At 35.6% G+C, this 26,994-nt stretch overlaps 1 protein-coding gene across 1 annotated transcript in view; it reads left to right on the top strand.

Annotated features, from left to right (window-relative positions):
* Positions 1–26,994, top strand: part of LOC148956601 (TATA element modulatory factor-like) — a 220,073-nt gene that overhangs the window by 161,147 nt on the left and 31,932 nt on the right. The window contains exons 10-11 of the mRNA XM_089091366.1: positions 10,820–11,026; positions 20,590–20,961. Of these exons, the coding sequence (XP_088947492.1) occupies positions 10,820–11,026; positions 20,590–20,961 (579 nt within the window). The remainder of the gene's footprint in view (positions 1–10,819; positions 11,027–20,589; positions 20,962–26,994) is intronic.

The following is a 26,994-nucleotide window of genomic DNA, read 5'->3' as shown; positions in this document are numbered from 1 at the left end:
AATACTTTGAAATACTTTTCAATAAAATAAATAAAATAAATACTTGAAATACTTTTCAAAGACCATTTCAGAGCAAGTTACTTTCTTAATCTCACTCCTAAACCCATTTTCCAACTTGACTCACTTATCTTTTTCATCACAACTATACCTTACAGCTTTTGGGATAGCTCTAAACCAAGAAATACTTTTCAAAGACCATTCAGAGCAAGTTACTTTCTTAATGTCCCTCCTAAACCCAATTTTCCAACTTGAAGTACTTATCTTTTTCAGCCGAAACTATACTTTAAACCTTTTTGGATACCTCAACATCAAGAAATATTTTTCAAAATTCATTTCAGAGCAAGTAACTTTCTTAATTTCCCTCCTAAACCCATTTTGCAACTTGAAGTACTTATCTTTTTCGATCACAACAATACTTTACAGCTTTTTGGTTACCTCAACACAAAGAAATACATTTCAAAGACCATTTCAGAGCAAGTTACTTTCTTAATTATCCTAATAACCCCATTGTCCCACTTGAATGTCTTATTTTGGTCTCTGAAAACTTGAATCTACTGCTTTTGGTATACCTCAATATCATGAAATTATTTTAAAAGAACATTTCAGAGAAAGTTAATTTCTTAATGACCCACATAAATCCATTTTGCAACTTGAAACACTTGTCATTTTCACCCACAACTATACTTTACAGCTTTTTGGATACCTCAACACAAAGAAATACTTTTCAAAGACCATTTCAGAGCAAGTTACTTTCCTGATGTTCCTTCTAAATCCATTTTCCAACTTGAATTACTTATCTTTTTCACCAAAACCAGATCATACAGCTTTTTGGATACCCCAACACAAATAAATACTTTACAATAACCATTCAGAGCAAGTTACTTTCTTAATGTACATCCTAAACTCATTTTCAAACTTGAAGTACTTTTTTTTTTAACCACAACTTTAGTTTACAACATTTTGGATACCTCAACACCAAGAAATACTTTTCAATGACCTTTTCAGAGCAACTGACTTTCTTAATGTCCCTCCTAAACCCATTTTGCAACTTGAAGTACTTATCTTTTTTACCCACTTTCTCAATGAAAAAGAAATTAGTTTTTAATCAATTCTATTTTTCCAAATAATATAAAAATTTTCCACTTCGGTTCAGATTTTTCTCAAGGGGATGAAAAAATTTAAAATAATGTTCCAAATTTTCTCAACAAAGTGAAGAAAAGTTTTTGATCTCTTCTGAATTTTACCAAAGAACACACTTCAATTCTGATTTCTCCAGAGAAAATAAAAATCTTCCACTTAAGTTCTTTATTTCACAATGACATAAAGAAATTTAAAGTTCAATTTTAAATTTTTCGGCGGAAGATAGAAAAAGTAATACCATACTTGTGAATATTTTCACGGAAGATAAAAAGTTCTAGTTCAATTTGCAATTTTCTCAACGAAGTGAAGAAAGGGTCAAGTTCGCTACTGAATTTTACTAAAGAACACAATTCAATTCTAGTTTCACCAAAGAAAATAAAAATATTCCAATTAAGTTCTTTATTTCACAATGACATAAAGAAATTTAAAGTTCAATTCTAAATTTTTCGGCGGAAGATAGAAAAAGTAATACCATACTTGTGAATATTTTCATGGAAGATAAAAAGTTTTTGTCCAATTTACAATTTCCTCAACGAAGTGAAGAAAAGATCAAGTTTTCTTCTGAATTTTACTAAAGAACACAATTCAATTCTAATTTCACCAATGAAAATAAAAATCTTCCAATTAAGTTCTTTATTTCAAAATGAAATAAAGAAATTTAAAGTTCATTTCTATATTTTTCGGTGGAAGATATAAAAAGTAACACCATACTTGTGAATATTTTCATGGAAGATTAAAAGTTCTAGTTCAATTTAAAATTTTCTCAAAGAAGTGAAGAAAAGTTCAGGTTATCTTCTGAACTTTACCAAAGAACACAATTCAATGCTAATTTCTCCCGAGAAAACAAAAATATTCTACTTAAGTCCTTTATTTCGCAAAGACATATGGAAATTTACAGTTCAATTCTAATTTTTGGTGGAAGTTAGAAAAAATAATAAAATACTTGTGAATATTTTCCCGGAAGATAAAAATTTCTAGTTCAATTTACAATTTGCTCAACGAAGTGAAGAAAATGTCAAGTTCTCTTCTTAATTTTACTAAAGAACACAATTCAATTCTAATTTCTCCAGAGAAAACAAAAATCTTCCGCTTAAGTTCTCTATTTCACAAAGACATAAAGAAATTTAAAGTTCAATTCTAAGTTTTTCGGTGGAAGATAGAAAAAGTAATACTATACTTGTGAATATTTTACCGGAAGATAAAAAGTTCTAGTTCAATTTAAAATTTACTCAACGATGTGAAGAAAAGTTCAAGTTCTCATCTGAATTTTACTAAAGAACACATTTCAATTCTACTTTCACCAGCGAATATAAAAATGTTCCACTTCACCTCTTTATTTCACAATAACATAAAGGAATTTACAGTTAAATTCTACATTTATCCGGGGAAAATAGAAAAATTAATACAGTACTTGTGAATATTTTCACGTAAGATAAAAATTTCTAGTTCAATTAAAATTTTCTCGAAATAGTGAAGAAAAGTTCAAATTATCTTCTGAACTTTACAAAAGATCACACTTCAACTCTAATTTCACCAGAGAAAATAAAAATATTCCACTTCAGTTTTAAGTTCCCCAAAGAAATAAAGAAATTTAAAGTTATATTCTAAATTTTTAGATGAAAGAAAGAAACAGTAATACTATAATTGTGATTATTTTCCATGAAGATCAAAAGTTTCACTTTATTTATAATTTTTCTTAAATTTTGTTCTGATTTTGCTCAAATAAATAAAAAAATCATAGTTCTGTTCCAAATTTCTCATATGATATTTAATAAGTTATACAATTATTTTGAGTATTCAAAATAAAGAAATGAAACTCCATTTTAATTCAGGGTTTTCCCGAAGACGCGCAAAATGTTCATGTTCTCCTCTGATTTTTCTACAAGAAGAGAAAAAAGTTGACTCAGTTCTGAATTTTACCCATGAAAATGAAAAAACCTTCCACTTCAATTCAAAATTTCTCAAAGACATAAAAATTTAAATTTCAGTTGTAAACTTTTCTGTAGAAGATAGGAAAAGTTATACTATGATTGTTATTATTTTCCAGTGAAGATAATCATTTTCAATTAAATTATAATTTTCTTAAATTCATTTCCGATTTTTTTCCTATATATGAAAAACTTAAATTTGGTAAGTTTGGTTAGTTTAAATTATCTTGAGCTCTACGGATTAGTTAGCCTAACGTTTTCTGTCGAGTATGTTTAGGTTAGGCTAGATTAAGTTAGTTTAGGTTAATTTAGGTTATGTTAGCCCACGTACGCTTCACTTAGGTTAGCTTAGGCTAGGTGAGAGACAGGCAAAAAGTAAGGTGTATGATTAGGTTAGGTTAGGTTAGATTAAGATAGGTTAGGTTAAGTTAGGTTAGGCTAGGTTAGCCTACGTACGCGCAGCGCGTACGTAGGCTAACCTAACCTAACTTAACCTACCCTAACTTAATCTAACCTAACCTAACCATACTCGCCGGCAAAGTTTAGGTTAACTTATCATGAGCGCTCATGATAAGATAAACTAAACTAACTTAACAAAATTAAATTTATCATATATTTTCAAAAAATCGGAACTGAATTTAAGAAAATTAGAATTAAAGTGAAACTTTTTATCTTCACTGGAAAATAATCACAATCATAGTATAACTTCCGTGTCCATAACCTCGATTCATACGGTGTTTTTTTATTTAGTTCAACGTATTCCTCCATATCCCCTGAAAATGTCACCTTAATATCCTTAACCTTAGCAGAAGCAGTAGACTAGAAATAGAAGTAGTAGTAGAACCATCCACACAGTGCCTTGTGGTTAGTTCAACATATCCCTTAACATTCTCTTGCCATTTGATTGATTTCAACATCCATCTAAACATGCTCAGAAAGTACCCTTAGTCATTCCTGATGATAGACAGATAGATAGATAGATAGATTGATTCACACGAAAGTCCTATAGGGCCATTGTGACACACAACACACAAGCAAAAAATACAACATCAAAATGCACACGGGTAAAACACTGGAACTGACTATGCTTCACACCTAATTTTTTAAATTTACAAATTCCAATCTCAGATGAATTACAGACAGGGGCGTCCCGAGGCTCATTTTATTAGGGGGACGATCTTCGTAAATTTTACCGAATTACTACCTGATTTATGCCGAATTTTCTGCAGAAATCACGAATTTCGCTAAATTTCGGCCGATTTTTCAAAATTTCGGCCAAAATTTTTCGCCTTCGGCAAAAATTTTCCTAATGCCAAAATAGTTGGGGGTGGCACGTCCCCCCCCCCTCGGGAAGCCCCTGATCGCAGATGCAACCCTTTGGCACACTAGATGCATGTAGTGTCTTAGATTTAGTTCAACATCCCCGTCAACATTCTCTGGAAGTTTCAATTCATTGCCTTTACTTGTTCCTGAGATATTACTGGTATTCTGTTTTGATAACCAGGATTCATACAGTGTCTTTTTTATTTATTTTTATATCACCTTCAGTATTTCCTCTAATTTCAGCCTTATACTATTTTCTTGAGACACTGTAGGCGCACGCTTTTGATAAACTGGTTCTACATATTGTCTTTCGATTTAGTTCATCATACCTCTCAACATTCACTAACCTATTTTCTAAAATATTAGCTGCTTCTAAAATATTGCCAATACGCCCTTTTGATTAGCTGGATTCACAGATTGTCTTTTGATTTAGTTCAAAGCCCCTCTCAATACTTGCTCGAGAAATCAACTAAAAATGAATTCTTCAGATTTAGAAGTAATGCCCTTTTGGCAACCTGGATACACATACTATCTTTTAACTTAGTTCAAAATCGGCCCCCGGATTCGCCGAACGTCGATCTGACGCCTTATGTGCCAGAAATGGCTTTGGAGGGTCTTACTTTGTCCTTTCAGTCCCGAAGGCAAGCGTCATAAACTATGCAGGGAATTTGTGGAAAATTTATATTATAGCTTGTCCACTTTCAAAAGCAGAGTCAATGTAATGTTTCCGCTGAGTAAGTCTGAGCAGGAGTATATTAAATACAGACACTGTTGATACCTTAAAGCTTTTAGAAAATAATTTTATTCAAATCGTTACGTGTTTCTTAAGGCAGTCTGTGTGCTGCTAGTGCAGATAACATTGACTGCTTCAAACTGCTCCTAAATTTTCTTTCCTTCACTAAAAAGCCTATATAAAGTTAGATAGTGTTTGCTCAATCCCTATTGTGGTTATTTGAAGCAGCCTGGGTATGTGTATATTAACATACACTCAGTGTACCTTTTAAGATTTTGAAAAATAACTTCTATTATAAATTATGTTGTTGCCTTAAGACAGTCAGTTCTTGAGTGCTGCTAGTGCACTGAGCACTAACTGATTCAAAATACTACTAGAATTAGAAAATGTGGTACAGCTCTTTTGAACAGCGAGGCTGTGAAACCTTCAATTTGTGTGCCTAATGTTGACCCATCCAAGATACTTCTCAAATTAGTTGTTTAGCTTTATACTAATAAAGGGTCAAATGCTTGTTTTTTCAATTTGTTCTGTAGACCTTTAGAACATATTGATAGAAAATATCATATGTTTGCCCAATTTTGGCAAAACTAAAATCTATTTAGGATTTCAGTTGTGAAATGAGCTTTTTCCTTTTTCTTGGAACACTTTTTTAGACAATCATCACTGGTACTACTAACTATTGACAAGTTGAGTCATTTAATTGCTGACACTCTGATTGTAACACTGATTGCACAAATAGTAACACTGATTGCACCAAATCCATTCTCAATCAGACTGTTTAGAGGACATGCTTTGGATATTCTTTCATAGCTAAGTAATGGTATAGAAGCAAAATAGCTTCTTTGGATTAAGCCTGCACTTATTAAAAAAAAAAAATTGAGACAGATAAAGGCTTGTATAGAACTACAAATTAACAAGTCCATAATTAATATGAAAGAGCATTTCTTTTTTTTCAATTACTTTTTGATTTGACTTCTTAGTCTTAAGAGGCCAACATCTAAAATTGTCAATTACCTAAAAAATTTGAAATATCAAGTGTGATAGTGATAATATTGGGGACTTCGGCGGCAGACAGTTCATTGCAGGCTATGGAGAATGTTAGCAACAAAATATATTGCTTGTTTACATCATATTTTAGCCCCCCTGCCCCTATGGTGAATATTTTTTTTTTTTTTTTAATTTACTTGTCTGTTTAAGCAAGGAAAATACAGTTTCATCAACTTAAAAAACAACAGGGGGGGCACGAAAAGTATTTTTCAAACTCTAGAGATGGAAAGTCTTGTTCTGTGCAAAAAATTAATTTTTCAATGAAAATATAAAAAAACAGTTTTGATAATTTAGGGGGAGGGGGTTTAAAAGACCTAGGGTGGTAGGCAATTACATCTATAGTGGGGGGAGAGGGGCAAGAATGATCGTGAAAGAGCCTACCTTTTCTTTTTCAATCGAACTAATTTTTGATTTGACCCCTCAGCCTCTGTCAATATTTCAGAGTCAATTTTGTCCTTTTCTTCTGACTGTGCCCATTTGTTTCTTAATCTCTTGAAGTTTTTTTAAATGTTAGCAAACCTAACTTTCCTTATCAGAGGCAATGCTATGGCGTTGCCTATAGTAAAGGCCATACGGCTCCAATGTTTTATTATTATTTTTTTTCCAGAGGCACTTCATATGGAAGGGGTCGTCGTAGAAATTTCAAAGGGGGATCATTCGAATGGAAATCGAGAGTTCTAGTTCCCTTTTTAGTGGTCAAAAGTGATTGGAGGGCAATCTAGCCCCCACCCACGCCCATCATTCCCCCAAACACATCAAATCAAAATTTTGAGATAGCCATTTTGTTCAGCGTAGTTGATTTCCTCATTGAGAATATGTTTTTGAGGAGGACACTTCCCCACAACCCTGAGGGCAAGGGTTTTAAGTATGCCCGGGGGGAATATAAGAACGATGTTGGAACAATTTATGATTTATTATTATTTTTTTTCTTTAGACCAGAGCACTTCGTATCGAAGAAATTGTCGTAGAAACTTCGAAAAGAGCTCATTCAATTGGAAATTGGAATGGTGTGTGCCCTTTTTAATAGACGAAAGTGATTGGAAGGTAACTAACACCCCTTCCACTCCCACCATTTCCCGAAACACATCCAATCAAAATTTTGAGACAGCCATTTTGTTCAGCGTAGTTGATTTCCGGATAGAAATTATGTTTTTGAGGAGGACACTCACCCACAGCAGTCAGGGCAAGGGTTGTAGGTTATGCCCTGGGGGCATATAAGGTTTTTATAGAAGGCGTTGTCGTAGGAACTTCAAAAAAGGCTCATTTGATTGGAAATTCAAAGGGTTAGTGCCCTTTTTAATAGTCGAAAGTGACTGGAGGGCAACTAACACCCCTCTCACGCCCACCTTTTCCCCAAAGACATCCAATCAAAATTTTGATATAGCCATTTTATTCGACGTAGTTTTAAGTTCTGGAAATTAGGTCTTTGAGGATCACGCCCCCCCTCTCCCACGGCCCTCAGGGCACGGGTTGTTAGTTATGCCCTGGGGGCATACAAGGTTTTGTATAGACAGCGTTGTCGTAGAAACTTCAGGACGGGCTCATTCGATTGGAAATTTAAATGGCTAGTTCCTTTATTAATAGTCGAAAGTGATTCTAAGGCAACTGACACCCCTTCCATGCCCAACATTTCCCCAAACACATCCAATAAAAATTTTGATATAGCTATTTTGTTCAACGTAGTTGAAAGTTCTGGAAATAATATGTTTGAGCAGGGCACTCCCCCCACAGTTCAGGGGCAAGGGTTATAAGTTATGCCCTTGGGACATGTATGGTTCTTATGGAAGGAATGCTCGTATAAACTTCAGAGAGGGCTCATTTGATTGGAAATTGAAATTTCTAGTTCACTTTTTAAGCGTCTAAGGCTATTGGAGGGTAGCCAGCCCCCCCCCCCACAAAAAAAAAATTCCCAAATGCATCCAATAAAAATTTTTAAATAGCTATTTTGTTAAAAAATAGTTCAAAGATCATATAAAAAAATTCCAGTGTCGACACAACCCCCCAGAGCCCGGGGGCAGGCGTTGTAAGCTGTTCCCTAGGGCTATATATCGGTCTTGTGGAAGGGATAACATGACCCCCTCAGCCCCTGGGGAAAGATCTTATAGTTATAAAAACTGTCCATTGTTTAGGTGTAGTATTTGTTATTGGGAAGTATGCACACATTCTTCGGGTGGGGGGTGGGGGTGAATTTTCTGCTGGAGGGACTGTCCACGGGGAAAATTCTCTATGGGGAGCGAAGTTTCCGGGGGGTGACCTTTCCAGGGGGAATTTTACACTGGGGGAATTTTCCAGAAATTCTATATGAATTTCTTTTTATTAGTCTTACTTTCTCTTTGCAGACTCAATTTTACATATGGAGATGTTAAGGGGAATTATCCGGGGGGGAATTTTCACTGGGTTGGATTTGTCTAGAGTATCTTTCCGTAGGAGAGGGGATTTTTCACGGGAGAAATTTACCATGGGGGAGTTTTCCACGGGATAAATTCTCCAGGGGGACTTTGGTGCGGGATCAACTTTCTACGAGAGGGTGAGTAATTTGGAGGAAAACTTCTCCACAGAGGAGGGGATTCCGGCATGATTTTAAAAAATAATCTTTTCAAATGAAAGTGTGCTAAAAAAAAAAAAAAAAAAAAAAAAAAAAAAAAAAACTGGAACTGTCCGTAAGAAAATATTCAGGGGTAATTTTTAGCTAGACTAGAATTGTATAGAATTGTCTGAGAGGAATTTTCATGGAGGGGGGGGTGTATTTTACGTGGGAATAGCTTTCCATGGAGGGGATGTCCGTGGGGAGAAGGAATTTTCCATCGAGGGGGAGCCGGATTTCCCGGTTTTATCTAAAAACGATCAGTAAATAAATAAAAAAACAAGTTTTTTCAACCAAAAGTAAAGAGCAACATCAAACCTTAAAATGAACAGTAATTATTACTTATGTGAGGGGTACTGCTCTCTCCTCAATACCTCGCTCTTTATGCCAAAGTTTGACAGTTTGAAAGTTTTTAAATATTGCAAAATAAAACTGTAGCGTAAAGAGCGAGGTACTGAGGAGAGGGCAGCGATTTCTTAGAGATTTTTTGGTAATTGCCGATGTAAAATGTTGACTTCTCAAGGGTGAAAAGTCAAATCAAAAAGTAATAAAAAAGAAAAGAAATAATTGCTCATATTAATTCTTGACTTGTTAATTTGTAGTTTCTGTTCAATCTTCTTCTTCTGCGCTAAGAAGCATTTATCTGTTTCAGCTCCTTCTAGCAAGGGCAGTCTTTATCCAGTGAAGCTATTTTGCTTCTCTACCAATACTAGGCTAAGAAAGAATAGTTTAACCATGTCCTGTAAACAGCCTGAGTGAGAGTGTAATTGATGCAATCAATTTTGTTTATATTACTGGTGTCAGCAATTAAATGACTCAACTTGTTAATAGTTGGTGATATCAGTGGTGATTGTCCAGAAAAGTAGTCCTATTTCAAAGGAATGGCAAAGTCCTATTTCACAACTCAAAACCTGAATGCATTTTGGTGAAGCCAAAATTGGGCAAACATGTGACATTCTCAGTTAATATGCTTTAAAGAGCTATAGTACAAATTGTAAACCAAGTATGTGACCCTTTATTAGTATAAAGCTAAACAACTAAGTTGAGAAGCATTTTGGATGGGTTAACATTAGACACGAAATTGAATGTTTCACAGCTTCGCTGTTCAAAAGAGTTGTACCACATTTTCTAGTTCTAGAAGTATTTTGCAGCAGTTAGTACTGAATGCACTAGCAGCACCCAAGAGCTGACTGTTTTAAGAGCCACAATATGGTTTAAATAGAATTTGTTTTTCAAAGTCTTAAAAGGTGTCAATACTGATTGTATATTAATATACTCATACTCAGGCTGTTCCACGGATTATATTGCAAATTTTCTTGTCTTCCATCCCCTTATTTGAACTACACTTTCGCTGTCACTATCACACATTACCTGCATAGTTTATGACGCTTGTTTCTTGCACTAAAAGGACAAAGGACAAAGATCCCCCAGAGCTCTTTTTGGCAAATACGGCGTTGGACCGACGTTCCAGTTTCCGGAACTTTTTTACAGGGACAATTAGCAAGTCTGTTACCCAGCTTTGCTGTGGTAGAGATCAAGGTTGCTTCTAGGTTCTGCGTGGGTCATATCAAGATATATCACAACGTCAAATATAACAATGTATCCTAAATCAACAGTTATTATTCTACAGCGGCTATAAGACTCTCCTCTGTAGAAGGGGGATTGGAGTTTAAGTCGCTCTTGGGGCTGCAGCCTGGTATTGACATTTTGTTTACGTTGTATGGCTGTTTCTTTGTAGTGCCGATCTGACTCATCAAACGGGAATTCCTTGCACAGCCGCATCCTTAAAGGCTCTCCTCCTATCTTAAACTTTGATATTTTTACGCTTTTCTCTTTAGCTTTTCATATTTTTCGTATAATTGCATATTTTTGGCATTTTTCCCAAATGTTACAACTCATTTCGCTTGAAGTGTCCCCCCCCCCCGAAAAAAAATCAATCCATATAAGAAACAAAGCTCTGCTTAAACTCTTGGTATATATTTTTTTTTTCTGTGTCTCTTATTACTAGTCTAATTAAAGACGGATCGCTGTCATGCAAGTAAATGACCATGTTCAATTTTTAAGGGAATATGAGGCACTGGAGCAGAGAAATATTGAGCTTGAATCTGAGGCAGCACAAAAGACTTTAAGCAAAGAAATATCGATAAGACAAGAACTGCAGTTGGCATTAGAGGAGTCACAGAGCACTTCTGCTGCTGAGAAAAGCCTTTTGTTAGCCCAATTAGAGGATCTGAAGATATCGTTGTCAAATGCCGAAGCTGAACTTCAAAGGTAATGTCGGTGAAAGGTATCCTAAAATTGTACCATAAATGTATTAATTGATAATAATAGACGACAGATAGCGTGGGTTTTTGCGGGCTCCACGCCACCAGCTAAAGTTTCCTAATTTTTTTATTTCATAAAGCTGTCTGTTTTTTAATTTTATTCTCTATTTGACTCTCTACTTTTTACCGTTTGGGGTATTGATTATTATTGGAGCCAACCCGTTTAAAGATTTATTAGTCGATTTGAGATACTGAATTGTAAATTCAATAGCCTCGTGATTTAGTAGGATCGCCAAAAATCGGTAGGCTTTTGAAGCTTTAATATATTAATGCATGAGAAAGATTTAACTTGAAACGAAGTTTGCTTACGTTAAGTTTAGTTTATTTAAATGTTTTTATCAATAAAATGCGTTTAAAAAGCAAACAATTATCGTCCTAAACAAATCATCGATAGCAGCAATTGCTGGAATTGTAAGAAAACACCCCAAATCCTTTTAATGTAAGTCCTTAGTAAATTAATCAGATTGTTATTTTTGAATATGAACCCAGGTTTATGTTCTTCTCCATGCTGATCCCACTTGTGTATCCTATTAAGACTTAGCGTTCTATTAAGTCAATTCCTGGATTCCATTTCCCAGATCTTGTCTAGTTTAGTAGTCAGTAATTTTCTGCAGTGGTTCTTTTTATCTCACTTATTTTGCTCAAGGTCCCTGTTTATAGGGGACATAATCAATTTTGGAGTGGCTTTTTCCCTTTAATATCATTTTAAAGTAAGTAATTGATTAATTTACAAGTTATAACAGCTGAAACTGGAAGCTAGAAGTTTGCATCCTGATATATGAACGTAATTGAAAAAGTTTCGGATGTTTCGCAGTAAAAAATTAAATAATAGGAGATTTAAATGTTTTTATGTAACAGTAACTCGAAGATTCAGAATTCAGAAATATTGTTCAGCGTAAAGCATACAGCAGAGCAGAAATAAACTGACAATATACATCTGTGGCTTTGCTACAGTTATTTACAGATGTTTTTTGTGGAAAGAAGGTCTCTAAATAAGAAAAAAAGGATTTTGATATCAAAATCTCCAAGTTTTACAGTTCAGTCGTTTGAGAGAAGGAGACTGGGGCGTTTGATCAAAAACTATAACTTCTAATTTCCTCGAGAGCTAAATAAGATTCTCGATGAGACCGATCTTTCGATTCTCGATCTCGATCGTGTTTTGGGTTTATTGGGTGGACTGTGAATCCCTGTTTAGTGAAAAATACAGCATGAAATGTTTTGAGTTACTGCAGACAACATTTCATAACTCAACATTGGTTCTTTCTACTGTTCGATTTATCTAGATTCTAACAGTCAAATGTCTCTATTCGGGTTAATATTTGCTGAAATCTTTTTCTTCAGCCAGCTACCTTTTCCTCAGATTAAACTAGATTTACGTTGCCTAGGCAACGTAAAGTATAGCAGCAACCGTATGGCGGCTTCGCCAACAAAACTGTTGCGGGAGCTGCACTTTGGTCTGGAATCTGAGGAAGGGATTTAAAAATATTATTAACTTAAACATTGTTTAAAAACCATTAACGTGTTATTTAAAAACCATTAACATGTCCACCAGCTAGGAAAAGTTGCAAGCCCCTCATCGCCAAAGATGACCATGTTCTGACATTCTTTCAATGTGTGCATTAGTACTGATGAAGATGTTAACACTGAAAAATGGAGGAATTGAAAAAGTGGAAAACTTTAAGAAACTTTGTTGACACTCTTCTTTGAGGACGAATCTGGCAGTGACGATAGAGGTGACAAAAATTACTTTAAAGCACGGACTCCCTTATTTTGAGGCCTCTGATAAGGAGTTCAACTGCTCTTGAACATGCAAAAACAGACAAGAAGACAGTAAGTAAGATAAGAAGATAAGAATTAATAAGGGAAGCTTAAAAAAAAAATTAATTACGGCTTATTTGTAGCTTCACTTTATCTATACGAGATTTGAATGACAGGTTTTTTTTCTCTGGATACCGAGATTCCTACGACTCTAGTGTTGCCACCGTTAAAGATTTCCTATGAAACGTCACAGGTATTTTTATGGTTACAGGTTCTCAGGTTTTTGCCACAAATTGGTTGAAAGTCATAGGATTTGATGCAAAAGGTTCAAGGGTTGTCAAAAGGACATTAAAATGATACTTTTGGTATTTTTTCTATCAAATGTTTTAAACAAAAGTTTCAGTCCTACTGTTGGTGTTATAGTCATAAAACTATTGCGTTTAAACAAATCCAAACTTGCTCATTGGCAATATATGTTTCCCCGTGAAAGCCAACTGTTTATGATTTGATTCATATAGGCATTTCATTTACCCACCATCGGGTAATAAGCTCGTACATTCGTAGCATCTTCAATTACGAGAAAACACATAAAACATTTTGCATCGTTTTGTTCAGATGATGACAGTATTTTCTTTTGCAAATTTCCATTTGTGATGCTTAGGGAACAAACAGATCTTGCTTTATTTTTATTCGGTCATACACTATGCAACAAAAACTCAGGAAGAAATTCTGTAGAAATATATACAAAAAATTGCGTAAATACCATTGTACGAAACATTGGCAAGTACTGTTAGAAGTTATTTTTTAAATATACGATTATAAGATGGGGAGTGCATTGTTATGTGGATCACAGAAAGTTTGTATCCTCTTGGCTGCAAACTCTGTAATAATAAAATTATTACAGAATAAAAAAATGCACTGGAAACTATCAAAATGAGTCAATTTTCGTTGCTAAAAAAGGCTATATCCTGGCATCAGTGACATAAATTGGGGAGGGGACTGCCTTCCTCCTGATTCTTTCCCTGTTAGATTTTTTTTTTTTATTGAAGAGGGTGTTTTTTAAATTCATTGAAAATACGGCGAAACGGCAAATATGCTCCCCCTAGACATTAGAAAATACATTTTTTGCCCCTGCCTGTATTGTTGTGAATTGACATCACTTCCAGACATTGTGTGAGGGGGGGGGGGCAGTTAAACCAAAAGTGACTTTGAAACAGCGCTAAATAGAAATTTCGTGAATGTTAAGAAATTAGAATTTTGTTGAAATAGTATTTAGTTCAGAAGGAGACATAAACTAGCCTAGTAGTCTCTTTTGTTTTTAGAACAAATAAGCTAAGATTTGTTTTAGGAACCAAAACGGAAGGGAGGATTGGCCATTAACCCAAGCATCAAAACCAACACTCTAAAACCAACAACTTTTTTGAATTTCGCTGGCCATCATTTAATCAAATTATCAAGGTTTACTGCCGATTTTTTTTTCATAAAAAAAATATTTCCTTAATATTTATACTCATTACTGTATACTCATTTCATTACTATTTAATCTTTCAACAACAGTTGAAGAAAAAACATTTGAAAAGGATACCCTGTTAGTTATTATTAGTTATAGCATGACGATAACTAATAACAATGTTAATTGGTATTTTTTTAAGCAATCTCTGTAGTGATCGATAATTTTTAGTTTTCGGTATACCAAAATTGTCAATCCGGCACTGAGGGACGTCGAGAAAGCAGCCACATCAACGGCCTTTAGCAATTTCTATCCGGATGAGATTTGAACCGAATGTAAACTTTAATTCTGTCTGTTTTAGGTTTAACTATATTTGTTTTCGTTTCACTTGAGTATTTATTTTTCCAGGGTGCTTATTCATTTTTCTTCGTTTTCGGTTTCATTTATTCGTTCACTGCAATTTGTTTTCAATTATGTTATAATCGTATTTGGTAATACCTCCCCCGGAAAAACCCCCGCCCCCATGGAAAACACTTCCCATGCTGAAAGAAAATGATTCCCAAAAAAATTCTGTCCACTAAAAATTCCCACCGGGGGGGGGGGGGTATATTTTCCGGGGGGGGGGCGAACTCCGACCACCATTCTACCCAAATATGTCTGTCTACAGTGGGTAAAATGTGGACTTTGAATATCTTAAGACTGAGGGGAGGCTGTCTAAAAACTGTTGTTTGAAGCAACTGCCATATACGGAGACACCCAGGAATACATTTCGCCTCGCAAGAGCCAATGAAAGGGTTTTGGCATATGAACAGGTCATTAGGATATTTATTAACGTTACAGTGAGTATGGTTTCAAGTGTTCACGACAATCCATCCATGAAATATGTGGTATCACTTGGCAAAAATTGGTTTATGCCACCAGCTTTGACAAAAAAAAACCAATGATTCCTCAGATGGTTCTGACACTTCTCTCTCATGATTTTGATACTTTTTTCAAGAAGTTTTGGCAGGCCTGAAATGCTCCTAGTAGTACCTAATTTTCTGCTAGCATTTGAATTCTGTAGAGCCCACTTTCTCAGATTTTTTTTTTTTTTTGCCTCTAATCTGCATCTTTGGAACATTGTGGATGAGGAAGGTATGTAGGGACGTAGATGCTGACATTTTGATCACACCTGTCAGGTGATTTTCCACGGTCCTGGTGGCACAATAAGGCTGCCTAAGTAATGGGTTGAGTAGGTGGTACGTATTATTCGTTTATTTAATTAACTTTTCGCCTAGCCACTTTGTATGGAAGAAATTGTCATAGAAACTTCGGAAGGGTGTCAAATCAATTAGAAATTGAAAGTTGTTGTGCTCTTTTTATAATTCACAATTGTTAGAGGGCAACGAAGTGCCCTGCTATGTCTTGTTTTTATTCTCCTCTTCCCAGAGACATCCAATCAAAATTTGGAGATGAAGGTTTTGTTCAGTATAGTTGAAACTATGCCTCTGGGGATGACATACCTCCAAAGCCCCTTGGGGCAAGGAAATTTACCGTTGTTTGCAAATAGGATTTGCTATTAGGAAATGAAACATATACCTTCTTACTCTAGTGACTGGAATTAACAAAATTTTAATTACGACCGTTCGAACTTTGTAATTTTTAGCACCAATTAACTGTACGTCACGAAGTTCAAATGATGATGATAGCACTTACTTTTGAGTGATTTTGTTCTTGTAGCAGTGGATGAGCTGATAGGGTTGTTACTTCGGTATCATTTTTCATCACTTATTTCATACAGTCCAGCTAAATGAACGTTTCATTACTACAGCCGATCGAACCTTGTCGGATCTTGTGTAGTACGTCCTAGTGTTGCTGCTTCAGAGTACCAAAACTTCAGTCTTCATTGACATATTATGGTACCAGATTCCATAATATTGAAGATCGGTAATGTGTTGACGGACTTGTCAAAAAATGAATGGTCTTCATTGGTCCAGTGTTCTGGAATCTGTCAGTGAAGACTGGATTAACTGTAGTAATAAGGTCGGAGCACGTTTAAAAGGGATGACAAATTTTTGACAGATTTTCCAGGTTTTTGTACACTTTCTTCACAGGCTCTATAAATTCGTGTTGGCAACCATGCAGGACCCCTTTTCACGGGGGGGTAAGAGCTAGATGGAAGTCATCCGTCCAGGTGAATCTGTTTTTTTTTAGCTGAATTGGTTCAGCGAAGCGATGCTTTTTGCTTTCTCTTGTTGAACTTGACGAAGAGCTCCTTCTCGTTTCCGTCTTGAAACCAGAATAGAGCTAAATAGGAAATCCACCTTCGTGTTGAGCAAAAGTCTGTTGTCACTAGGATAGAAGATAGACGCGAGTTCAAATGCCTTTTCAAAATGGACGTCTAATAAAAAAATATATATATAACAATTTATCAGTTGTCTCAGGCCGCAGACTTGACTGACGATTATCCACTGGATCTAGGGGGGAAGGGGGCAAGCGCCCCGGGCGGTCAACACACAACTCAACCATCCTGAACTCAACTACCACTTAACTCAACTGCCTTAAATTCAATCGCCAAACAACTCAACCACCACATAACTCAGATCTGTTTCAATTCAGATCTGTTGATCAATCACCAAAGCTTGGTGAGCATTCACACCCTGGTGATCCGATCAGTGTGAGGACTTCTTAAATAAAGTCCAACATTAAACAAGCAGCAATCATTTCATTAACTTAAGTGATTAAACAATTAGTGATTAAACAATCACTTCATTAACATCACCATTAATTTTTTGTAGATTTCCCCCATAGAAGAACATTGTTGACTTTGGGAATGTATCAACCTTTTCTTTCAGTCTTTGTTCTGGCCCCAGTGCTTGTTGTTAGATTGAAGCTTAAATAAATTTAGTAGGTAAAAACACTTACAGTTGTTAAGGATTTTCTTTTTTAAAAAATGGCTGAAAAACAAATATGAATTGCCCAAACGCTTTTTGCTCTCTGAAGTCGAGTTTTTCTCTCTTTAAGTTGCGTTTTGCTCTTCAGAAAAATGGCACAATTGCAATCTTTTGGTATTTGCTCCGTTTTAAAACAATATATTAAAACCCTCAGGAAGAAAAAATTGAAACTGATCTGAGTTATGTGATGGTTGATTTTGATGGTGGTTGAATTGTGTGGGGGTTGAGCTATGCGATGGTTGAGTTGTTTGGTGGTTGAATTTAAGGTAGTTGAATTAAGTGGTAGTTCAGATCAGGGTGGTTGAGTTGTTTGGTGGTGGAATTAAAGAAGTTGAGTTATGTGGTAGTTGAGTTCAGGGTGGTTGGGTTATGCAGAAACCGCCCCGGGCGGCACGCTCGGGGACGGCAAAACAAGCTAAAGAGCAAATTAAAAAGACAAACTTCCCGAAAGACGACCTAATTTAACGTTTGAAATTATCTAAATTTCAATACCCGAGTGGTTTGACAAGAATTGTTACACGCTTTTAGTAGCCTCTGGCGTTTCCTCCATGTTTTGCTTTAAGGGTTCATTTGTACATTGAGATGATAGAGTGACGTAATGGGTATGGGGGAAGCTTCGACGGTTGTCTGTTGCCCAGCTTAGTAGGCATACTAGGTAGGTCCCTTTGTTAATAATTCTAAGAGTTTCAAGGGGCACCAATTCATGAAAATGAAGGCAAGCAATGATTTTGCTGTTTTTTAATGAACACAATAAAGGTATTTTTCGAAACCCCTGGAAAATATTGCAGCATACGTTTCTAATGACACTGGGATACTTTTATTTCGTTTAATCATCTGCAATAAAAGTCATACTCACTTCATTACTCCATGTTGAAACATTTTTGAAATAAAAGTCGTAAGCTTTAAGCGACAGAAAGTAAAATTAATTCTTCCCAAGCAAACTTAACATAATCAAAGCTTTGCCTACATTTTTTTAATTTTACATTTAACGCTTAAGCGACTCGATGCCAGTAAACGAGGAAAATAAAAGTTCTTCTAGCACCTAAAATCTTGCCATAATTGGTATTGCGGCTGGTCCTAGTTGACGGATAACGTTTGTTTTGGAAGGAAAGGAGGGTATATAGTGAGAAAAATAAAGGAAAGAATAATAAGGAAACGAGAGATAATAAGAATACTAAGACGAGGCAGGTATGACTCTGAACTGTTCCAATAATATTTTACATGGATTAAAACAAGGCGGGATTTGTTCTCCAAAATCTCTCTATAACCTTCTTAGGATATATACGCCTTATGACTCTTGTTGCACCGTTCATAGCGAGGTTCAGTCTGACTATTAAATTTGTGCAGTGATGTTTAGATCAAAGGTTTAAGGCAAATTGGTAAATTTGTAAAATTGGCAACATAAATTTCAGCGCTTGTAGAAATAGCCTATATAAGCCTGTACATGTTTTGATAACCACCGGGGGTGTGCCTGCCTGCTAAATTTATCCTTGCACTTTGGAGATAAAATAAAAGAAGATAGCAGGTTTGCTGACTATTGACTATTTTAATTACGAAACTCATACAATAAACATTAAACCTATATATAAGCCTGTACCTGTGTTGATAACCACTGGGGATGTACGTGCCTGCTGTATTTTTCCTTGTATTTTGGAGATATAAGAATAGAGTAGATTTGATGACTATTCACTATTTGATTTACGACACTCATACAATAAACATTAAACACAATAACCGGCTAGGGAAGGCACAATGCACCTTATAAAAGACGGCTGCAACCCTTTAACACTGAACCAATTACTCAGTCAATTAAAAGCGAAAAATGTCTCTCTCTCTCTCTCTCTCTCTCTCTCTCTCTCTCTCTCTCTCTCTCTCTCTCTCTCTCTCTCTCTCTCATCATATTCCGTCTCTTATCAAGCGCGTTTGCAATCTTTGCAAATTTTTGCAGTTAAGGTTCTGAAAGCTGAACAGTAAGGTTCTCTGATATGCTGAATCCGACGGTGTGATTTCTATTAAGATCTCTTGACTTATTGGTGGGTGTATCCCCTTTTCCGAAAATCAGGCAAATTTTCCTAGGCCCTAGATTTTGTATAATTAAACTTGAATTTTGTATATTCAGATTCGACATAAAAAGCCAATTCTTTTTATGTATCTGTTGTTGTCAAAATTCTGTTTTTAGGATTGCGGTTACTATTGGACCGAGTCGCTCCTCACTTACCGTTTGTTACCACGAGCTGTTGGATAATTGTACTGGGTAAACATATATTTAATAAATGTTACACTTTAAATTCGATTAACCTAACCCACTACCATTTTATTTTGCTTAGGCTTTAGGCTGTATTTGAGAGTTAGGTTTTTTTAAATCAATAATATTTTACATTTTTCAAAAGTAGTAGAAACAAATTTTAAGTTGATAAACCAGCACTTTTGATAGTTAACATGTATGTAATGAATACATTACCAGCACCGTTATTTTCCCATGAAATACTTTCAACTTTTCACTCTAAAGTCTAAACGAAAATTGTAATATTTACAGTATTGATGATGGGGCAGGGGGTGGCAAATTCTATATGTGTCCTCCCTGAATCAAAAACCTAGATCCTTCTCTGCTTCCATATAAAGTGCCTCTGGAAAAGAAAATAATAATACATTGAAGCAATATAGCTCTACTATTGGCAACACTATAGCGTCGGCTCTGATTAGACCATAATGTTGATGCAAGGTCAAATATTCTGAGGAACCTCAACAAAATGAAGTGAATTACTAACTATTTATAGGCTAATTTCAAAAATTTCGTGGAAATTACCCCCCTCCCCCCCCCCGTTGACATCATTTCTTATCCTTTTGTATAATCAAAATCTGAGTGCTCGTATGATCATCTGCTTTTTCCTAAAGACCATCGTCCATTTAACTACTAGACAAAATGTTGGAAGAGGTATGTTTATAGATTGTCGGTGCTTCCAAGATGATGATGAGCTGAGCCTAGTTATGTATCTCTAGCTCAAAAACTGCTATAAGAGGTTTTTTTTCTTAAATAGCAGTTTGGTAGTAGTGTTTGTTCTTGGGGTTTTGTTTTGACCTGCTCTCATGGGGGCAAGCGAGAGGGGAGTTTTGAAGCTAGTTCAAAAGGATTCCATAAAAATTAAAATTGACTTAAATGTAGCGCTGATGTATATTATGCCCCTTCTGATCAGTAAAAAATTGATCCCCCCCCCCCATTCAAAAAATATACCGTGTTTTGTCCACCAACAATCTTATACATAGTATTATTCTTAATCCCATTTAATTGTATTTAATTAGCTCCTGTTTCACAACAAGAAACTAGTATATTTTTATTGTGAGATAATACAACCCCTTGTAACTTTTCAGAAAAAGGGAAGAGCATCGAAGAGAAACGAACAGCCTCATGGATCGACTATCTTACCTTGAATCCTCTCACGAAGAAAGTAGCCAATCTGTCACTGAGGCTACGGTGCCTTTGCTAAGACAAATTGAGTCCCTTCAGCATTCGTTAGTGGCAAGTCGCGAAAAGTCGGATAGAACTGAGAGAAATATGGTTGAAAAACTCAAATTCTTAGAATCGGAGGTTTCTAGAAAGCGAGAATGTGATCAAAAACAGAGTATTGAATTTAGTGATTGTCTGAAGGAGAACCGGGAGTTGAAGAATAGATTGGACATTGTTCTGAAGGAAAAATTAACTGTTGAAACTCAGTTAGACTCGGAAAGAATGAATGTTCGAAGGTATATTTTTATTTATCGTAATATATTGTAAAGCTCGCTATAAAAGATGTTGCATAAAAAGTGGAATTCGGCCGAAAATGATAATAAATACCGAAGAGTGAAAATAACGGGAAAACCTTGTACAGCCAATATTTTACAAGCATATTCTTCATTACACATATTAGTTTTGTCTATCTTTACCTTTTACCACTAAAGGTAACACTAAGCTAAAGGTCTACACCGGAACTGCTGCGTTCACTCTGCTCATTTGGGTAATGTTTGCAGAAAATGGGTTTTTACTGTATCTCAAGCAGTTTTTTCATCCTGTGTCTTCATGGCTTTAAACCAAGTCTGCTTCTAAACGATGAATGAAAACCGCTATTTACGCGTACATAAAATGCTAAAAAAAAACACACACCAATGTTATCAAAAGCTGATTCTCCCACACGAGCTGTGAGAATGTAGAGTCATGATATCAATGATATAGTTTGATAACTCTCTGCCTAATTATGAACCTGGTTTCTTTGTGCAAATTAAAATGCCTAGTCGAGTCCAAGGAAATAACCGGGTCTAGGCGCCTCCTCGGATAATTCCCTCCATATTCCCCCTGGATAATTTCAGATATTCATTAGAAGGGGAATTGAAAGTTCTACTCACCTGTTTAAGTCAGGGGCAATGCTGTAGCGATGCCTAGAGTAAAGAGCCATAAGTGTTTTATATATTTATTTGTTTTTTCCCAGAGGTCCTTCATATGGAAGGTGTAGTTGCATAAAATTTGGTGGGCGCTCATTCGATGACAAATTTAAAGGTTTAGGTTCCTTTTTAAGAGTCAAAAGTGATTCGAGGGCAACAAGACACCGCCCACACCGTTTTTCCCCAAACGCATCCGATCAAAATTTTGAGATAGCCATTTTCTTAAAAATAATCCAAAGGTCAAATAGCCATGCTTCCAGGTTTGACAACCCTCCTTCGAGATAGTCTTTTTATTCAAACTAGTTCAAAGATTATATAACTCTGCTTCCAGGGCTGACCCCCCCCCCCCCTCTCGCGCCGGCCCCGGTGCAAGGGATGTAAGATGCAAGCTGCTCATCGTTAACATGTAAGGTTTACTATTAAGAAAAGAGTGCCTTTTTGATCCCGGATCTCCCGAAAAGGCTTAGAGTATTAAGGTGAAGCTATGAGGAAATGCTGAGAGGGGTCCCAAGCACAATCAAAACACGCTTTGACCTTGCTGGTTGTGAAAAGGGAATATTAGTAATATCTAGGCAACGGCTGATGATATTAGGTTGAAAATTTTAATGTATGTTGATGGGGAGTTCAAGAAAAACTGGAGGGCAACCAGTCCCCTCCTACTCCTCACCCTTTTTATGTGCCCCCTCTCCTCAACAATGGTCAAAATTTTGTAATTGTTATTTTGTTAAAACTATTCAGTAGGTTTAATAGTTAGGAACGAGGGCAGATGCTTCAAAGCGTGCTTTTTAACGTCAAAACATCATTAGCAATATCTAAGCAACCGCTGATGGTATTCGGTTGAAACTTTGAATGACCTTTGATAGGGAGTTGAAGAGAGACTGGAGGGCAACCAGCTCTCCTCTCATTGCTCTTTTTATGTGCCCCCTCTCCTCAACAATGGTCAAAATTTTGTAAATCTCATTTTGTTCAAACTAGCCAAAGGTCAAATAGTTTAGGAAGGAGGCCAGATGCCTCAAATTTTTTATTTTGACGCAAAAACACCTATTTCTCACTGAGATTTCAGATAAATACATAATTAGCTCTAAGGAAGGAGTGGAGGTGGAGATAGAAATTGATATGTAATCCCTCTTAATTTCCGGGAACATTTCTCGTCTATGATGTGATTATGAAAATAAAGAGTAACATTAAATCCCATAATGAGCAATATTAATATCCATATAGGAGGGGGGCTGCCCTTTCCTCATCCCCAGCCTCCCCCTCGTGGTCTTAGAAACTTCGGAAGTTGGTCATTCGATCGGAAATCGAGAGTTCTTGTCCTATTTATAAGTTGAAATTGATTGGAGGCCAACCAGCTCCTGTGCTAAAACTATTTTTGAAATCTAGTCTTTTTGTTACCCCTTAGGACATCTGTTCGACATTTTGAGGTACCTATTTTTTACTTTCTCTGATGCTGCTTAATTTTGTCTGTGGGGGAATTATCCGGGGGGAGGACACCGGCTCCCAAAGTAACCAACTAACTCCTCTTCCACCTTTGTTTGATTCCTAATATCTTGGACAAATAGTACAGATACCGTAATTTGGTATGTTTATAGTGGGCCACTCATTAAGGTGTGTAGGATTTGATCCCACTTTCTAAATCTATAATAAAAGAAAGGTTAAGATGATTGAGTTACATTGTACAGATAAAGGATGATAGGTTTTCCAAAATTATACTTTCCCCAACATCCGGGGCCAAACAGATAGCAGGATGCTGTTGAGAGGGGGGGGTGAGATTTCGCTTAAAAACAGTTAAAGCAAGTAGGAAATTAATGAGAGGAAGTAGGGGGTAGTGGAACAGACTGGAGCAAGGGAGAGGTATGCGCAGCTGTGTTCGGTGCCGATGGTTTGATGTTTTATGTTTATATTCTTTTTGTTGTGATATTAAAGCTTATTTTGCTCATAAGCCAGGTTTATTAAATCGGCTAAACATGCTATTAATTACTAAGCGGTTTTGCCGTTGGCCATAACCAAACCATAAATTAAGCTACAAGTATTCAAATATCTATGTAAATATGGGGTAACTAATAAAATTAACGTTATTGTGGCTGTCTTATAAAATAAAAATCTGCTCAGAGTTAGAAGTGCTATATGTAAAAGGGTTTCACTGCTGATCTGCTCCAACACCAATTTGGTTAAGTTGATTAGATAGTGATGACAATTAAAATGAGATTTTTTTTAGAATTGTTTGTATTTTATTGTTTTTTGCGCATGAGAAATATTCTTAAGACATAAGTTCCCTGTAAAACATGTGATTTTGCGACACTTCTACAGCTGTAATTTGCGCTGAAAGGAAAAAATAATTATGTCTTTGAATTCATCAGATCAAAACCTATCCTTTCACTGAAACAGTATTATGATATTACTTCGGCTTTTTCTTATAGATGTATGTAAACCAGGTGAAAAGAAGGACAATCTTCCTTTCTTCCATCATTTTCAATGAATTTTCAACGTATTTTTCAATGAAAAAAAAATGTGCATAGCTAATTTAAAAGACATAATTTAAGTGATGATAAAGCTGAATCTCAGCTGTCGAATAATAACAGAATTCTTCTCCGATGTTGAAACATTAAAATCGGATGACTGCAGAAACATAGTCTAGGAAAAATTGTACAGGGTAGTTAAAAACTGAGCACATATCGTCAGGCGACCATCAAAAGGTCCTATCTCCATAATAATAAATTTTCAAAAGAGCAAATAAAAACCTAACAATTTTTCATTTCCCCTCCGATAACCTGAAAACAAAAACGGATTCATATGTAATATCAATGCATATTAATCTGTTTTTGTTTTACAGTTATCAGAGGGGAAATAAAAAAGTTGTGAGGTTTTTGTTTGCTCTTCTGAAAATTTACAATTATGGAGATACGACAATTTGATACCCAACTGACGATATAAAGCTGAGGAATCTCGTAACCATGTTGCCTTATATTTGTATTTAGAAGACAAACTGAGAACTTTAAACTCTACTCGTATTCAAAGTAAGGTTAACTTCCTTGTCCTAATAAGTAAATTTAATTATTACCCTTGTCGGTTTTGACAGTTGGGACAGCCTTTGAGTCGTAGCTATATGGAATAAGGAAATGGAAAACTTTATGCTATTTAATTACATTTGGAGTTGCCAGTTAACGGTTGAATCTCACTTGATATGTGGTCACTTACATCTGCAATAAGGATGTTTTACTTGAATCGTTCAGAGGCAAATTCAACGTGGTCGTTTAAACAAACATTTGAGGAAATTCGGAAAGATAATTCCTTGCTGATATTGACAGAATCTGGTGTGTTGGTTTAAGTACTTGAGAATAGAATATGATTTTAAACATAATTGAATGGCTTCCGTAAATATAATTTAGTATCAAATGTTAACAAAGCTTCCTATTTATACCTTCTATTTTCCCCATTTGCCCCACCCCTCTAGATCTTGAAAACTAAACTTTTCTTGGTAGGTTATCATTGTTGTTTTTTAAACGTTGAAAAATCACCCCCCCCCCCAAGATTTAGAAATATTCCTTTTTTGTATCTTCATGTAAAAACTTGAAAAAATAATCCATATCTCCCTCCCGCCCCATTCTTTGTGAATTGGCGCCACTCTTCTAAACTTCAGCTTGTTGCTTCTAAAATGGCAGTTAAACTTGCACATTATTGTAAACAAAATGCGAACCTCGGCAATGCTAAATTCGCTAGCATCTTTTATGCAGGGTATTAGCCCGAGGGGCATTCGAGGGTAGTTTTAGTGTAAGAGGTAATACTATCAAACAGTCTCAAGTTCAATTGATCCATAAAAGCCAAGAATTTTTCTAGAGGGAATTCCCCCCCAAAAATTTTGGACGGGGGGGGGGATCTTGTTTCGAAACACTGTTCTTTAAAAGAAAGTAGTTGCAGGAGCTACGTCTAAAGTCTAAAGAGGCAGAAGTCTATTTTTGAGCCAAAAGTTGTTTCCGAAGTGACCGTAAAATTTAAGCAATGCTATTACAACGGAAAATCCGGACCTAGGCGATACTAAATTTGCCAGCATCTTTCATACAGGGCAGGGGCCCATAAAAAAGCTATGTTTCAGTAGAAGATACAGCTATGTTTCCGTAAAAAAAAAAAAAAAAAAAAAAAAAAAAAAAAAAAAAAAAAAAAAACAGGTATATAAGAGGCTATAAGTTTTCTGGGGGACACCACGACAGTAAATCTGGTTTTGGATAATTTAGAGCGACGTTTCTTTATTGATAAGAATTTTAAAATATTTGCCCAAAATATCAATAATATTTTAGGAAAGAAAGCCTTATTTTCCCCACAACTTTCAGTAGATACAGGTTAGAATAAGAGTTCTTTAATATAATGTTTTTGTCTCATTTTTCTCTAATAAAAAAAAAATTATTTAAGAGCAAAACTAGAGGAGTGTGGAAAACTGACAAGTTAGTGTTACCCAGTGATGAGTAGAGTAGAATATTTTTATTTACAACACATACATAAATAAATGTCACAAAACAGCGCACATGCCTGGTGGAATACTTTAGCGCTGAAAATATTGCCAACGAAAATAAACAGCCATCTTCTAACTAAATTTTACAACGACGAAAAAGATAAATAATAAACAAAATGCTTAGCTTGTCGTAAGATGTTTCTTCACTAGTCTTAGAAGATGTCGCTTGTTGCTGCATTCTCGAATTGATGCTGGAGTTGAGTTCCAGATTTTTGGCCGCGTGTGACGGATGCTGAATCCCGCTCTCGACGTCGGGCGAATTTCGCGCGAATAGTCTGAACGATGCGTAGTACGGTACATTGATAATTTTGAAAACTTAATCTAAAATATTAGCTGAGTTTTTTCCCTTATCTTTATTTACTTTTGTTTTGCATTTGGCCACAGACCAAAGACCAAATATATTTATTTACTTTTTTGTAACTAGGCCTTTACCTGCATACTATCGCAGTGCTAACTACTTTATAAGCAAGTTGTTATGCAATTTATAAATCTGCCTACCTTTTATGGAAATGTCCAAATGGCTCCAAGCTCTAACAAATTAATACTAAGTTTGCATTGATTTTTTTCTAATTTTTCTTACTAGTAACGCTTGTAGTTTTAAATTCTCATTAAACTCATGTTAGAGTGCTAAACAGTCGATTCTTATCTATTTCTCATGCTCTTTAAGCAAAACTCTCTTCTACAATGCTAATTGTTGCTCTTTTTAGAATATGTTTTTCAGTGTTTGCTTTAAGTTTTTCTATTACTTTCTTAATAATTTAAAAATATCCATATTTTGGTGGACAGTGTGATACTATCCAACTGTCTAAACGCAAGTGGTGCACACTGTTGTTTGTGAGTTTCAGGGTGACTCC

Source organism: Artemia sp. Qi Xiang Cuo, chromosome 1 (genome assembly GCF_049724085.1).
Source record: "Artemia sp. Qi Xiang Cuo chromosome 1, ASM4972408v1, whole genome shotgun sequence".
Classification (NCBI taxonomy): Eukaryota; Metazoa; Arthropoda; class Branchiopoda; order Anostraca; family Artemiidae; genus Artemia; species Artemia sp. Qi Xiang Cuo.
The sequence above is the reverse complement of the archived record's forward strand: the minus strand, read 5'-3'. Positions and strand labels throughout refer to the sequence as shown.